This window comes from Scyliorhinus torazame, chromosome 4 (assembly GCF_047496885.1).
Source record: "Scyliorhinus torazame isolate Kashiwa2021f chromosome 4, sScyTor2.1, whole genome shotgun sequence".
NCBI lineage: Eukaryota > Metazoa > Chordata > Chondrichthyes > Carcharhiniformes > Scyliorhinidae > Scyliorhinus > Scyliorhinus torazame.
In genome coordinates, this window is record NC_092710.1 from 75,348,726 (window position 1) to 75,364,612 (window position 15,887).

Below are 15,887 nucleotides of genomic sequence, written 5' to 3' on the forward strand. Positions count from 1 at the left end.
GAGTGAGTGAGTGTGTGTGAGTGTGTGTGAGTGAGAATGTGAGTGAGAGTGAGAGAGTGTGAGAGAATGAGTGAGTGAGAGTGCGAATGTGAGTGTGAGAGTGAGAGAGTGAGTGAGAGAGCGGGAGAGTGAGTGAGAGAATCTGTGTGAGAGTGAGAGAGTGAGAGTGAGAGTGTGTGAGAGAGTGAGTGTGAGAGAGTGAGTGTGAGAGTGAGTGAGTGTGAGAGTGAGAGAATGAGTGAGAGTGAGTGTGTGAGAGTGAGAGAATGAGAGTGGGAGAGTGAGAGAGTGAGAGAGTGTGTGAGAGAGCGAGTGAGAGTGTGTGTGAGAGTGTGAGAGTGAGAGAATGAAAGAGTAAGAGAGTGAGAGAGTGAGTGAGAGTGAGAGAGCGAGTGAGAGAGAGTGAGTGAGTGAGTTAGAGTGAGTGAGTGTGTGAGAGTGAGTGAGTGTGTGAGAGTGAGAGAGTGAGAGTGTGTGAGAGTGTGAGTGTGAGTGAGAGTGTGTGAGAGAGTGAGTGAGAGTGAGTGAGAATGTAAGTGAGTGAGAGAGTGAGAGTGAGTGAGAGAGTGAGAGTGAGAGTGAGTGAGAGAGTAAGAGTGAGAGAGTGTGTGAGAGTGAGAGAGTGTGTGAGAGTGAGAGAGTGTGTGAGAGTGAGAGAGCGAGTGAGAGAGAGTGAGTGAGAGAGTGAGTGTGTGAGAGTGAGTGAGTGTGTGAGAGCGAGTGAGTGAGAGAGTGAGAGAGTGAGAGAGTGAGAGAGTGAGAGAGTGAGAGAGTGAGAGTGTGAGAGTGAGAGTGAGAGTGTGAGAGTGAGAGAGTGTGTGAGAGTGAGAGAGCGAGTGAGAGAGAGTGAGTGAGTGTGTGAGTGAGAGAGTGAGAGTGTGAGAGTGAGAGAATGTGTGAGAGATTGAGAGTGTCTGTGAGAGTGTGAGTGAGAGAGTGAGAGAGTGAGAGTGTGTGAGTGAGTGAGAGAGAGTGAGAGTGAGTGAGCGAGTGAGAGAGTGTGTGTGAGAGTGAGAGAGTGAGTGAGAGTGTGTGTGAGAGTGTGTGTGAGAGTGAGAGAGTGTGTGTGAGAGTGAGAGTGGGAGTGTGTGAGAGAGTGAGAGTGAGTGAGCGAGTGAGAGAGTGTGTGTGAGAGTGAGAGAGTGAGTGAGAGTGTGTGTGAGAGTGTGTGTGAGAGTGAGAGAGTGAGTGTGTGTGAGAGAGTGTGAGAGTGTGTGAGAGAGTGAGAGAGTGAGAGTGTGTGAGAGTGAGAATGAGAGTGTGAGAGTGAGTGCGTGTGAGAGAGTGTGAGAGAGTGTGTGTGAGAGTGTGAGAGTGCATGCAAGCAGGGAAGACCCCAGGGCCAGACGGGTTCCCGGTGGAATTCTACAGAAAATATGTGGACTAGTTGGCCCCGTTGTTGGCGAGGACGTTCAATGAGGCCAGGGAAGGGGGGACACTACCCCCGACAATGTCGGAGGCGACGATATCGCTAATTTTGAAGAGGGACAAAGATCCGATGCAGTGTGGGTCCTATAGACCTATTTCACTATTGAACGTGGACGCCAAATTGCTAGCAAAGGTGCTGGCATCGAGGATAGAGGACTGTGTCCCGGGGGTGGTGCACGAAGACCAGACAGGGTTCGTAAAAGGGAGACAATTGAATGTTAACGTGCGACGGCTATTAGGGGTGATAATGATGCCCTCAGTGGAGGGGGAGGCAGAGATAGTGGCGGCAATGGACGCAGAGAAGGTATTTGATAGGGTGGAGTGGGAGTATTTATGGAAATGTTAAGGAGATTTGGGTTTGGGAACGGGTTTATTCGCTGGGTTAGACTACTTTATGGGGCACCAACGGCAAGCGTAGTTACAGGTCGAGATAGATCGGAGTATTTCCGATTATATAGGGGAACAAGACAGGGATGCCCGCTGTCTCCATTGTTGTTTGCGTTGGCAATTGAACCTCTGGCCATGGCGTTGAGAGACTCCAGGAAATGGAGAGGGGTGACTAGAGGGGGAGAAGAACACCTAGTCTCGTTATACGCGGATGACCTATTGTTATACGTGTCGGACCCAGCGGGGGGGATGATAGAGGTTATGCGAATCTTGAGGAGGTTCGGGGAATTTTCGGGGTATAGGTTAAACATGGGGAAGAGTGAATTATATGTGATACATCCAGGGGACCAGAGTAGAGAGATAGAAGGCTTACCGCTAAGGAAAGTGGAAAGAAACTTCCGATACTTGGGGATTCAGATCGCTAGGAGCTGGGGAACCTTGCACAGACTTAATCTGACACGGCTGGTAGAACAAATGGAGGAGGACTTTAAGAGGTGGGACATGCAGCCTTTATCGCTGGCGGGCAGGGTGCAAGCAATTAAGATGATGGTCCTCCTGAGGTTCTTATTTGTATTTCAATGTCTCCCTATTTTAATCACCAGGACCTTTTTTAATAAAATAGATAGGAGCATTACGAGCTTTGTGTGGGCAGGGAAAGTTCCGAGAGTAAGGAGGGAGTTCCTTCAGCGCAGTAGGGACAGAGGAGGACTGGTACTACCGAACTTGGGAGATTATTATTGGGCCGCCAATGTGGCAATGATACGTAGATGGATGATGGAGGGTGAGGGAGCGGTGTGGAAAAGGCTGGAGAGAAGGTCCTGTAAAGGGACGAGTCTAGAGGCGCTGGTGACGGCGCCGCGACCGTTCTCACCGAAAAAGTACACCACGAACCCGGTGGTGGCGGCAACACTGAACATATGGGGACAGTGGAGGCGACAGAGAGGGGGGCGGGGAGCCGTGGTGGGGTCCCCTATCAGGAACAACCATAGGTTCGCCCCAGGAAGAATGGATGGAGGATTTCAGAGCTGGTACCAGTTGGGAATTAGGAAGGTGGGAGATTTAGTCATAGATGGGACTTTTGCGAGCTTGGGAGCACTGGAGGAAAAGTATAAGTTACCCCGGGGGAATTTCTTGAGATCTATGGCGGTGAGGGCGTTTACTAGACAACAGGTGAGGGAATTTCCGCGGCTCCCGACACAGGGGATACAGGACAGGGTGCTTTCAGGGGTGTGGGTCGGAGAGGGCAAGGTGTCAGAGATTTATAGAGAGATGAGGGAAGAGGGGGAGGAGTCGGTGGGCGAACTAAAAAGAAAGTGGGAAGAAGAATTAGGGGAGGAGATAGAGGAGGGTATGTGGGCTGATGCCCTAAGCAGGGTAAATTCCTCTTCCTCATGCGCCAGGCTTAGCCTGATTCAATTTAAGGTGCTACATAGAGCACACATAACGGGGGCAAGATTGAGCAGGTTCTTTGGAGTGGAGGACAAATGTGGGAGGTGTGGCGGGAGCCCGGCAAACCACGCACATATGTTTTGGGCGTGCCCGGCACTGGAAGGGTATTGGAAGGGAGTGACGGGAGTGATTTCGCAGGTGGTGAAGGCCCAGGTCAAACCTAGCTGGGGGTTAGCTATATTTGGAGTTGCGGAAGAGCCGGGAGTGCAGGAGGCGAAAGAGGCCGATGTCGTGGCCTTTGCGTCCCTAGTAGTCCGGCGCAGGATCCTACTCATGTGGAAGGAGGCGAAACTCCCCCGGACTGGAGGCCTGGGTAAACGATGTGGCGGGGTTTATTAAACTGGAGCAGATAAAGTTTGCCCTGAGAGGATCGGCTCAAGGGTTCACCAGGCAGTGGCAGCCATTTCTCGACTACCTAGAGGAACGTTAGAGGGAAGACAGATGACCAGCGGCAGCAACCCAGGGGGGAGGGGGGGGGGGGGGGGAGGGGGGGAGGAGGCTTAGTTGAGTATAGGTCAATAGAGTACGAGGTTTTGTTACTTGTATATTATTATTATTATCGTTTCGTTTGTTTTGTAAGCGGGAAAAATGTTGCTCAGGGAAAAAAACATTTTCAATAAAATATACTTTTTTAAAAAAAGTGTGAGAGTGAGTGAGAGAGAGAGTGCGAGAGTGAGAGAGTGAGAGTGTGTGCGAGAGAGTGAGAGTGTGTGTGAGAGAGTGTGAGAGTGAGAGAGTGAGAGTAGTGAGATAGTGTGTGAGAGTGAGTGTGTGTGAGAGTGAGAGTGAGTGAGAGAGCGAGAGAGTGAGAGTGAGTGAGAGAGCGAGAGAGTGAGAGAGTGAGTGAGAGTGTGTGTGAGAGAGTGTGAGAGTGAGAGAGTGAGAGTAGTGAGATAGTGTGTGAGAGTTAGAGAGTGTGTGTGAGAGTGTGAGAGTGAGAGAGTGTGTGCGAGTGAGAGTGAGAGAGTGTGTGTGAAAGTGAGAGTGAGTGTGAGAGTGAGAGAGTGAGTGCGAGAGTGAGAGACTGTGTGTGAGAGTGAGTGAGAGTGAGGGTGAGAGAGTGGGTGGAAAGTGAGAGTGAGTGAGTGAGTGAGAGAGTGAGAGTGAGTGAGAGTGAGAGTGAGAGAGTGGGTGGAAAGTGAGAGTGAGTGAGTGAGTGAGAGAGTGAGAGTTAGAGTGAGAGTGAGTGAGTGAGAGAGAGTGAGAGTGTGTGTGAGAGAATGAGTGAGTGTGTGTGAGAGTGAGTAAGTGTGTATCAGTGTCACCGGGCAGTGTTCCCAGATGTTACTTACAGAGAGTATGGGTGCGCCCGCGGGGCGATCGATCTTTGAGTGGTGCTGCCCGGTAACACATCCTGCGGCGACATCATCACATAGAACTGACCTGGAGCAGAGCACAAGGGAGAAAATGAGACAATAAACGAGCAAACCCGCCAGCAAGAGCAGGGAATGTGGCAAACTGCAGAGAGAGACTGACAAAGACAGAGAGGTAGAGAGACAAACAGAGTGTGAGAGAGAGAAAGGAACCGAGAGTGAGAGAGAAAAGCAGAATATGAAGAGGGGAGCAGAGAGACAGGACACATAGACAGAGTGTGAGAGATACAGTGAGAGTGAGAGATACAGTGAGTGTGAGAGATACAGAGAGTGTGAGAGATACAGAAATAGAGAGATACAGAGAGTGTGAGAGATACAGAGAGTGTGAGAGATACAGAGTGAGTGTGAGAGATACAGAGAGTGTGAGAGAGACAGAGAGTGTGAGAGATACAGAGTGTGAGAGATACAGAGAGTGTGAGAGATACAGAGTGTGTGAGATACAGAGAGTGTGAGAGATACAGAGAGTGTGAGAGAGACAGAGAGAGTGAGAGATACAGAGAGTGTGAGAGATGCAGTGAGGGATACAGCGTGTGAGAGAGATACAGAAAGTGTGAGATACAGAGTGTGAGAGATACAGAGAGTGTGAGAGATACAGAGAGTGTGAGAGATACAGTGAGTGTGAGAGATACAGAGAGTGTGAGAGATACAAAGTGTGAGATACAGAGAGTGTGAGATACAGAGTGTGAGAGATAGAGAGTGTGAGAGATACAGTGAGTGTGAGAGATACAGAGAGTGTGAGAGATACAGTGAGTGTGAGAGATACAGAGAGTGTGAGAGATACAAAGTGTGAGATACAGAGAGTGTGAGATACAGAGAGTGTGAGAGATACAGAGAGTGTGAGAGATACAGAGAATGTGAGATACAGAGAATGTGAGATACAGAGTGTGAGAGATACAGAGAGTGTGAGAGATACAGTGAGTGTGAGAGATACAGAGAGTGTGAGAGATACAAAGTGTGAGATACAGAGAGTGTGAGATACAGAGAGTGTGAGAGATACAGAGAGTGTGAGAGATACAGAGAATGTGAGATACAGAGTGTGAGAGATACAGAGAGTGTGAGAGATACAGTGAGTGTCAGAGATACAGAGAGTGTGAGAGATACAAAGTGTGAGATACAGAGAGTGTGAGATACAGAGAGTGTGAGAGATACAGAGAGTGTGAGAGATACAGAGAGCGTGAGAGATAGAGAGTGTGAGAGATACAGAGTGTGAGTGAGAGATACAGAGAGTGTGAGAGATAGAGAGAGTGTGCGAGATACAGTGAGTGTGAGAGATACAGAGAGTGTGAGAGATACAGAGAGTGTGAGAGATACAGTGAGTGAGAGATAGAGAGTGTGAGAGATACGGAGAGTGAGTGAGAGATACAGAAAGTGTGAGATATACAGTGAGAGTGAGAGATACAGTGAGTGTGAGAGATACAGAGAGTGTGAGAGATATAGTGAGTGTGAGAGATATAGTGAGTGTGAGACAAACAGAGAGTGTGAGAGATACAGAGAGTGTGAGAGATACAGTGAGAGTGAGAGATACACTGAGAGTGAGAGATACAGAGAGTGTGAGAGATACAGTGAGTGAGAGATAGAGAGTGTGAGAGATACGGAGAGTGAGAGATACAGATAGTGTGAGATATACAGAGAGGTGAAAGATACAGTGAGTGTGAGAGATACAGAGAGTGTGAGATATACAGAGAGGTGAGAGATACAGTGAGAGTGAGAGATACAGATAGTGTGAGATATACAGAGAGGTGAGAGATACAGTGAGTGTGAGATATACAGAGAGTGTGAGAGATACAGAGAGTGTGAGAGAGAGAGATACAGTGAGAGTGAGAGATACAGAGAGTGTGAGAGATACAGAGAATGTGAGAGATACAGAGAGTCTGAGAGATACAGAGAGTGTGAGATACAGAGTGTGAGAGTTACAGAGAGTGAGAGATACAGAGAGTGTGAGAGATACAGAGAGTGTGAGAGATACAGAGAGTGTGAGTTACAGAGTGTGAGAGAAACAGAGAGTGTGAGAGATACAGAGAGTGTGAGAGATACAGAGAGTGTGAGAGATACAGAGAGTGTGAGAGATACAGAGAGTGTGAGAGATACAGAGAGTGTGAGAGATACAGAGAATGTGAGATACAGAGTGTGAGAGACACAGAGAGTGTGCGACATACAGTGAGTGCGAGAGATACAGAGAGTGTGAGATATACAGAGAGTGTGAGAGATACAGAGAGACTGAGCGATAGAGAGCGTGAGAGATAGAGAGTGTGAGAGATACAGTGAGTGTGAGAGATAGAGAGTGTGAGAGATACAGCGAGTGTGAGAGATGCAGAGAGTGTGAGAGATGCAGAGAGTGTGAGAGATACAGAGAGTGTGAGAGATACAGAGAGTGTGAGAGATACAGAGAGTGTGAGAGATACAGAGTGTGAGAGATACAGTGAGAGTGAGAGATACAGTGAGAGTGAGAGATACAGAGAGTGTGAGAGATACAGAGAGTCTGAGCGATAAAGAGAGTGTGAGATACAGAGTGTGAGAGTTACAGAGAGTGAGAGATACAGAGAGTGTGAGAGATACAGAGAGTGTGAGATAGAGTGTGAGAGATCCAGAGTGTGAGAGATCCAGAGAGTGAGAGAGATACAGAGAGTGTGAGAGATACAGAGAGTGTGAGAGATACAGAGAGTGTGAGAGATACAGAGAGTGTGAGAGATTCAGAGAGTGTGAGAGATACAGAGAATGTGAGATACAGAGTGTGAGAGATACAGAGAGTGTGAGTGATACAGTGAGTGTGAGAGATACAGAGAGTGTGAGAGATACAGAGTGTGAGAGATACAGAGTGTGAGAGATACAGAGAGTGTGAGAGATACAAAGTGTGAGATACAGAGAGTGTGAGATACAGAGAGTGTGAGAGATACAGAGAGTGTGAGAGATACAGAGAGTGTGAGAGATACAAAGTGTGAGATACAGAGATTGTGAGATACAGAGAGTGTGAGATACAGAGTGTGAGAGATACAGTGAGTGTGAGAGATACAGAGAGTGTGAGAGATACAGAGAGTGTGAGAGATACAGAGAGTGTGAGAGATACAAAGTGTGAGATACAGAGAGTGTGAGATACAGAGAGTGTGAGAGATACAGAGAGTGTGAGAGATAGAGAGTGTGAGAGATAGAGAGTGTGAGAGATACAGTGAGAGTGAGAGATACAGAGTGTGTGAGAGATACAGAGTGTGGAGTGAGAGATACAGAGTGTGTGAGAGATACAGAGAGTGTGAGAGATACAAAGTGTGAGATACAGAGAGTGTGAGATACAGAGAGTGTGAGAGATACAGAGAGTGTGAGAGATACAGAGAGTGTGAGAGATACAAAGTGCGAGATACAGAGAGTGTGAGATACAGAGAGTGTGAGAGATACAGAGAGTGTGAGAGATACAGAGAGTGTGAGAGATAGAGAGTGTGAGAGATAGAGAGTGTGAGAGATACAGTGAGAGTGAGAGATACAGAGAGTGTGCGAGATACAGTGAGTGTGAGAAATACAGAGAGTGTGAGAGATACAGTGAGTGAGAGATAGAGAGTGTGAGAGATACGGAGAGTGAGTGAGAGATACAGAGAGTGTGAGATATACAGAGAGTGTGAGAGATGCAGTGAGTGTGAGAGATACAGAGCGTGTGAGAGATAGAGAGTGTGAGAGATACAGTGAGTGTGAGAGATACAGAGAGTGTGAGAGATGCAGTGAGTGTGAGAGATACAGAGCGTGTGAGAGATAGAGAGTGAGAGATACAGTGAGTGTGAGAGATACAGTGAGAGTGAGAGATACAGAGAGTGTGAGAGATACAGAGAGTGTGAGAGATACAGAGTGTGAGAGATACAGTGAGAGTGAGAGATACAGTGAGAGTGAGAGATACAGAGAGTGTGAGAGATACAGAGAGTCTGAGCGATAAAGAGAGTGTGAGATACAGAGTGTGAGAGTTACAGAGAGTGAGAGATACAGAGAGTGTGAGAGATACAGAGAGTGTGAGAGATACAGAGAGTGTGAGTTACAGAGTGTGAGAGAAACAGAGAGTGTGAGAGATACAGAGAGTGTGAGAGATACAGAGAGTGTGAGAGATACAGAGAGTGTGAGAGATACAGAGAGTGTGAGAGATACAGAGAGTGTGAGAGATACAGAGAATGTGAGATACAGAGTGTGAGAGACACAGAGAGTGTGCGACATACAGTGAGTGCGAGAGATACAGAGAGTGTGAGATATACAGAGAGTGTGAGAGATACAGAGAGACTGAGCGATAGAGAGCGTGAGAGATAGAGAGTGTGAGAGATACAGTGAGTGTGAGAGATAGAGAGTGTGAGAGATACAGCGAGTGTGAGAGATGCAGAGAGTGTGAGAGATGCAGAGAGTGTGAGAGATACAGAGAGTGTGAGAGATACAGAGAGTGTGAGAGATACAGAGAGTGTGAGAGATACAGAGTGTGAGAGATACAGTGAGAGTGAGAGATACAGTGAGAGTGAGAGATACAGAGAGTGTGAGAGATACAGAGAGTCTGAGCGATAAAGAGAGTGTGAGATACAGAGTGTGAGAGTTACAGAGAGTGAGAGATACAGAGAGTGTGAGAGATACAGAGAGTGTGAGATAGAGTGTGAGAGATCCAGAGTGTGAGAGATCCAGAGAGTGAGAGAGATACAGAGAGTGTGAGAGATACAGAGAGTGTGAGAGATACAGAGAGTGTGAGAGATACAGAGAGTGTGAGAGATTCAGAGAGTGTGAGAGATACAGAGAATGTGAGATACAGAGTGTGAGAGATACAGAGAGTGTGAGTGATACAGTGAGTGTGAGAGATACAGAGAGTGTGAGAGATACAGAGTGTGAGAGATACAGAGTGTGAGAGATACAGAGAGTGTGAGAGATACAAAGTGTGAGATACAGAGAGTGTGAGATACAGAGAGTGTGAGAGATACAGAGAGTGTGAGAGATACAGAGAGTGTGAGAGATACAAAGTGTGAGATACAGAGATTGTGAGATACAGAGAGTGTGAGATACAGAGTGTGAGAGATACAGTGAGTGTGAGAGATACAGAGAGTGTGAGAGATACAGAGAGTGTGAGAGATACAGAGAGTGTGAGAGATACAAAGTGTGAGATACAGAGAGTGTGAGATACAGAGAGTGTGAGAGATACAGAGAGTGTGAGAGATAGAGAGTGTGAGAGATAGAGAGTGTGAGAGATACAGTGAGAGTGAGAGATACAGAGTGTGTGAGAGATACAGAGTGTGGAGTGAGAGATACAGAGTGTGTGAGAGATACAGAGAGTGTGAGAGATACAAAGTGTGAGATACAGAGAGTGTGAGATACAGAGAGTGTGAGAGATACAGAGAGTGTGAGAGATACAGAGAGTGTGAGAGATACAAAGTGCGAGATACGGAGAGTGAGAGATACAGATAGTGTGAGATATACAGAGAGGTGAAAGATACAGTGAGTGTGAGAGATACAGAGAGTGTGAGATATACAGAGAGGTGAGAGATACAGTGAGAGTGAGAGATACAGATAGTGTGAGATATACAGAGAGGTGAGAGATACAGTGAGTGTGAGATATACAGAGAGTGTGAGAGATACAGAGAGTGTGAGAGAGAGAGATACAGTGAGAGTGAGAGATACAGAGAGTGTGAGAGATACAGAGAATGTGAGAGATACAGAGAGTCTGAGAGATACAGAGAGTGTGAGATACAGAGTGTGAGAGTTACAGAGAGTGAGAGATACAGAGAGTGTGAGAGATACAGAGAGTGTGAGAGATACAGAGAGTGTGAGTTACAGAGTGTGAGAGAAACAGAGAGTGTGAGAGATACAGAGAGTGTGAGAGATACAGAGAGTGTGAGAGATACAGAGAGTGTGAGAGATACAGAGAGTGTGAGAGATACAGAGAGTGTGAGAGATACAGAGAATGTGAGATACAGAGTGTGAGAGACACAGAGAGTGTGCGACATACAGTGAGTGCGAGAGATACAGAGAGTGTGAGATATACAGAGAGTGTGAGAGATACAGAGAGACTGAGCGATAGAGAGCGTGAGAGATAGAGAGTGTGAGAGATACAGTGAGTGTGAGAGATAGAGAGTGTGAGAGATACAGCGAGTGTGAGAGATGCAGAGAGTGTGAGAGATGCAGAGAGTGTGAGAGATACAGAGAGTGTGAGAGATACAGAGAGTGTGAGAGATACAGAGAGTGTGAGAGATACAGAGTGTGAGAGATACAGTGAGAGTGAGAGATACAGTGAGAGTGAGAGATACAGAGAGTGTGAGAGATACAGAGAGTCTGAGCGATAAAGAGAGTGTGAGATACAGAGTGTGAGAGTTACAGAGAGTGAGAGATACAGAGAGTGTGAGAGATACAGAGAGTGTGAGATAGAGTGTGAGAGATCCAGAGTGTGAGAGATCCAGAGAGTGAGAGAGATACAGAGAGTGTGAGAGATACAGAGAGTGTGAGAGATACAGAGAGTGTGAGAGATACAGAGAGTGTGAGAGATTCAGAGAGTGTGAGAGATACAGAGAATGTGAGATACAGAGTGTGAGAGATACAGAGAGTGTGAGTGATACAGTGAGTGTGAGAGATACAGAGAGTGTGAGAGATACAGAGTGTGAGAGATACAGAGTGTGAGAGATACAGAGAGTGTGAGAGATACAAAGTGTGAGATACAGAGAGTGTGAGATACAGAGAGTGTGAGAGATACAGAGAGTGTGAGAGATACAGAGAGTGTGAGAGATACAAAGTGTGAGATACAGAGATTGTGAGATACAGAGAGTGTGAGATACAGAGTGTGAGAGATACAGTGAGTGTGAGAGATACAGAGAGTGTGAGAGATACAGAGAGTGTGAGAGATACAGAGAGTGTGAGAGATACAAAGTGTGAGATACAGAGAGTGTGAGATACAGAGAGTGTGAGAGATACAGAGAGTGTGAGAGATAGAGAGTGTGAGAGATAGAGAGTGTGAGAGATACAGTGAGAGTGAGAGATACAGAGTGTGTGAGAGATACAGAGTGTGGAGTGAGAGATACAGAGTGTGTGAGAGATACAGAGAGTGTGAGAGATACAAAGTGTGAGATACAGAGAGTGTGAGATACAGAGAGTGTGAGAGATACAGAGAGTGTGAGAGATACAGAGAGTGTGAGAGATACAAAGTGCGAGATACAGAGAGTGTGAGATACAGAGAGTGTGAGAGATACAGAGAGTGTGAGAGATACAGAGAGTGTGAGAGATAGAGAGTGTGAGAGATAGAGAGTGTGAGAGATACAGTGAGAGTGAGAGATACAGAGAGTGTGCGAGATACAGTGAGTGTGAGAAATACAGAGAGTGTGAGAGATACAGTGAGTGAGAGATAGAGAGTGTGAGAGATACGGAGAGTGAGTGAGAGATACAGAGAGTGTGAGATATACAGAGAGTGTGAGAGATGCAGTGAGTGTGAGAGATACAGAGCGTGTGAGAGATAGAGAGTGTGAGAGATACAGTGAGTGTGAGAGATACAGAGAGTGTGAGAGATGCAGTGAGTGTGAGAGATACAGAGCGTGTGAGAGATAGAGAGTGTGAGAGATACAGTGAGTGTGAGAGATACAGTGAGAGTGAGAGATACAGAGAGTGTGAGAGATACAGAGAGTGTGAGAGATACAGAGTGTGAGAGATACAGTGAGAGTGAGAGATACAGTGAGAGTGAGAGATACAGAGAGTGTGAGAGATACAGAGAGTCTGAGCGATAAAGAGAGTGTGAGATACAGAGTGTGAGAGTTACAGAGTGAGAGATACAGAGAGTGTGAGAGATACAGAGAGTGTGAGAGATACAGAGTGTGAGAGATACAGAGAGTGAGAGATACAGAGAGTGTGAGAGATACAGAGAGTGTGAGAGATACAGAGAATGTGAGATACAGAGTGTGAGAGATACAGAGAGTGTGAGAGATACAGTGAGTGTGAGATATACAGAGAGTGTGAGAGATACAGAGAGTGTGAGAGATACAGTGAGTGTGAGAGATACAAAGTGTGAGATACAGAGAGTGTGAGATACAGAGAGTGTGAGATATACAGAGAGTGTGAGAGATGCAGTGAGTGTGAGAGATACAGAGAGTGTGAGAGATAGCGAGTGTGAGAGATAGAGAGATACAGCGAGTGTGAGAGATGCAGAGAGTGTGAGAGATGCAGAGAGTGTGAGAGATACAGAGAATGTGAGAGATACAGAGAGTGTGAGAGATACAGAGAGTGTGAGAGATACAGAGTGTGAGAGATACAGTGAGAGTGAGAGATGCAGTGAGAGTGAGAGATCCAGAGAGTGTGAGAGATACAGAGAGTGTGAGAGATACAGAGAGTCTGAGCGATAAAGAGAGTGTGAGATACAGAGTGTGAGAGTTACAGAGAGTGAGAGATACAGAGAGTGTGAGAGATACAGAGAGTGTGAGAGATACAGAGAGTGTGAGATAGAGTGTGAGAGATCCAGAGAGTGTGAGAGATCCAGAGAGTGTGAGAGAAACAGAGAGTGTGAGAGATACAGAGAGTGTGAGAGATACAGAGAGTGTGAGAGATACAGAGAGTGTGAGAGATTCAGAGAGTGTGAGAGATACAGAGAATGTGAGATACAGAGTGTGAGAGATACAGAGAGTGTCAGAGATACAGTGAGTGTGAGAGATACAGAGAGTGTGAGAGATACAGAGAGTGTGAGAGATACAAAGTGTGAGATACAGAGATTGTGAGATACAGAGAGTGTGAGAGATACAGAGAGTGTGAGAGATACAGAGAGTGTGAGAGATAGAGAGAGTGTGAGAGATAGAGTGATAGTGAGAGATACAGACTGTGTGAGAGATACAGAGTGTGAGTGAGAGATACAGAGAGCGTGAGAGATACAGAGAGTGTGCGAGATACAGAGAGTGTGAGAGATACAGAGAGTGTGAGAGATACAGAGAGTGTGTGAGATACAGTGAGTGAGAGATAGAGAGTGTGAGAGATACGGAGAGTGAGTGAGAGATACAGAGAGTGTGAGATATACAGAGAGTGTGAGAGATGCAGTGAGTGTGAGAGATACAGAGAGTGTGAGAGACAGAGAGTGTGAGAGATACAGTGATTGTGAGAGATACAGAGAGTGTGAGAGATACAGAGAGTGTGAGAGATACAGAGAGTGTGAGAGTTACAGAGAGTGTGAGAGATACAGAGAGTCTGAGAGATACAGAGAGTGTGAGATAGAGTGTGAGAGTTACAGAGAGTGAGAGATACAGAGAGTGTGAGAGATACAAAGTGTGAGAGATACAGTGAGAGTGTGAGAAACAGAGTGTGAGAGATACAGAGTGTGAGAGATACAGAGAGTGTGAGAGATACAGAGAGTGTGAGAGATACAGAGTGTGAGAGATACGGAGAGTGAGAGATACAGAGAGTGTGAGAAATACAGTGAGTGTGAGATACAGAGAGTGTGCGAGATAGAGAGTGTGAGAGATACAGTGAGAGTGAGAGATACAGAGTGTGTGAGAGATACAGAGTGTGAGTGAGAGATACAGAGAGTGTGAGAGATACAGAGAGTGTGCGAGATACAGTGAGTGTGAGAGATACAGAGAGTGTGAGAGATACAGAGAGTGTGAGAGATAGAGAGTGTGAGAGATACAGAGAGTGTGAGAGATACAGAGAGTGTGAGAGTTACAGTGAGTGAGAGATAGAGAGAGTGAGAGATACGGAGAGTGAGTGAGAGATACAGATAGTGTGAGATATACAGAGAGTGAGAGAGATACAGTGAGTGTGAGAGATGCAGAGAGTGTGAGAGATATAGTGAGTGTGAGAGATATAGTGAGTGTGAGATATACAGAGAGTGTGAGAGATACAGAGAGTGTGAGAGATACAGAGAGTGTGAGAGATACAGAGAGTGTGAGAGATACAGAGAGTCTGAGAGATACAGAGAGTGTGAGATACAGAGTGTGAGAGTTACAGAGAGTGTGAGAGATACAGAGACTGTGAGAGATACAGAGAGTGTGAGAGATACAGAGAGTGTGAGATACAGAGTCTGAGAGATACAGAGAGTGTGAGAGATACAGAGAGTATGAGAGATACAGAGAGTGTGAGAGATACAGAGAGTGTGAGAGATACAGAGAATGTGAGATACAGAGTGTGAGAGACACAGAGAGTGTTGGAGATACAGTGAGATTGAGAGATACAGAGTGTGTGGAGATACAGAGTGCGAGTGAGAGATACAGAGTGTGAGAGATACAGAGTGTGCGAGATACAGTGAGTGTGAGAGATACAGAGAGTGCGAGAGTTACAGAGAGTGTGAGAGATACAGTGAGTGAGAGATAGAGTGTGAGAGATACAGAGAGTGAGTGAGAGATACAGAGAGTGTGAGAGATACAGTGAGTGTGAGAGATACAGTGAGTGAGAGATACAGAGTGTGAGAGATACAGAGAGTGTGAGAGATACAGAGAGTGTGAGAGATACAGTGAGTGTGAGAGATACAGAGAGTGAGAGATACAGAGTGTGTGAGATATACAGAGAGTGTGAGAGATACAGAGAGTGTGAGAGATACAGAGTGTGAGAGATACAGTGAGAGTGAGAGATAGAGAGTGTGAGAGATACAGAGAGTGTGAGAGATACAGAGAGTGTGAGAGATATAGTGAGAGTGAGTAATACAGTGAGAGTGAGAAATACAGTGAGAGTGAGAGATACAGAGAGTGTGAGAGTTACAGAGAGTGTGAGAGATACAGAGATTCTGAGAGATACAGAGAGTGTGAGATACAGAGTGTGAGAGTTACAGAGAGTGAGAGATACAGAGTGTGAGAGATACAGATGGTGTGAGTTACAGAGTGTGAGAGATACAGAGAGTGTGAGAGATACAGAGAGTGTGAGAGATACAGAGAATGTGAGATACAGAGTGTGAGAGATACAGAGAGTGTGAGAGATACAGTGAGTGAGAGATACAGTGAGTGTGAGATATACAGAGAGTGTGCGAGATACAGTGAGTGAGAGATAGAGAGTGTGAGAGATACGGAGAGTGAGTGAGAGATACAGAGAGTGTGAGATATACAGAGAGTGTGAGAGATGCAGTGAGTGTGAGAGATACAGAGAGTGTGAGAGATAGAGAGTGTGAGAGATACAGTGAGTGTGAGAGATACAGAGAGTGTGAGAGATACAGAGAGTGTGAGAGATAGAGAGTGTGAGAGATACAGAGAGTGTGAGAGATACAGAGTGTGAGAGATACAGTGAGAGTGAGAGATACAGAGAGTGTGAGAGATACAGTGAGTGTGAGAGATACAGAGAGTGTGAGAGATACAGAGTGTGAGA

The 15,887-nt window shown here is 46.2% G+C and overlaps 1 protein-coding gene across 2 annotated transcripts in view; it reads right to left on the reverse strand.

Moving 5' to 3' along the window:
• LOC140410306 (upstream stimulatory factor 1-like) overlaps nucleotides 1-15,887 on the reverse strand; it is a 154,120-nt gene that overhangs the window by 45,068 nt on the left and 93,165 nt on the right. For both annotated transcript variants that reach the window (XM_072498287.1, XM_072498288.1), the window contains exon 7: nucleotides 4,557-4,647. In XM_072498287.1, coding sequence (XP_072354388.1) covers nucleotides 4,557-4,647 — 91 coding nt within the window. The remainder of the gene's footprint in view (nucleotides 1-4,556; nucleotides 4,648-15,887) is intronic.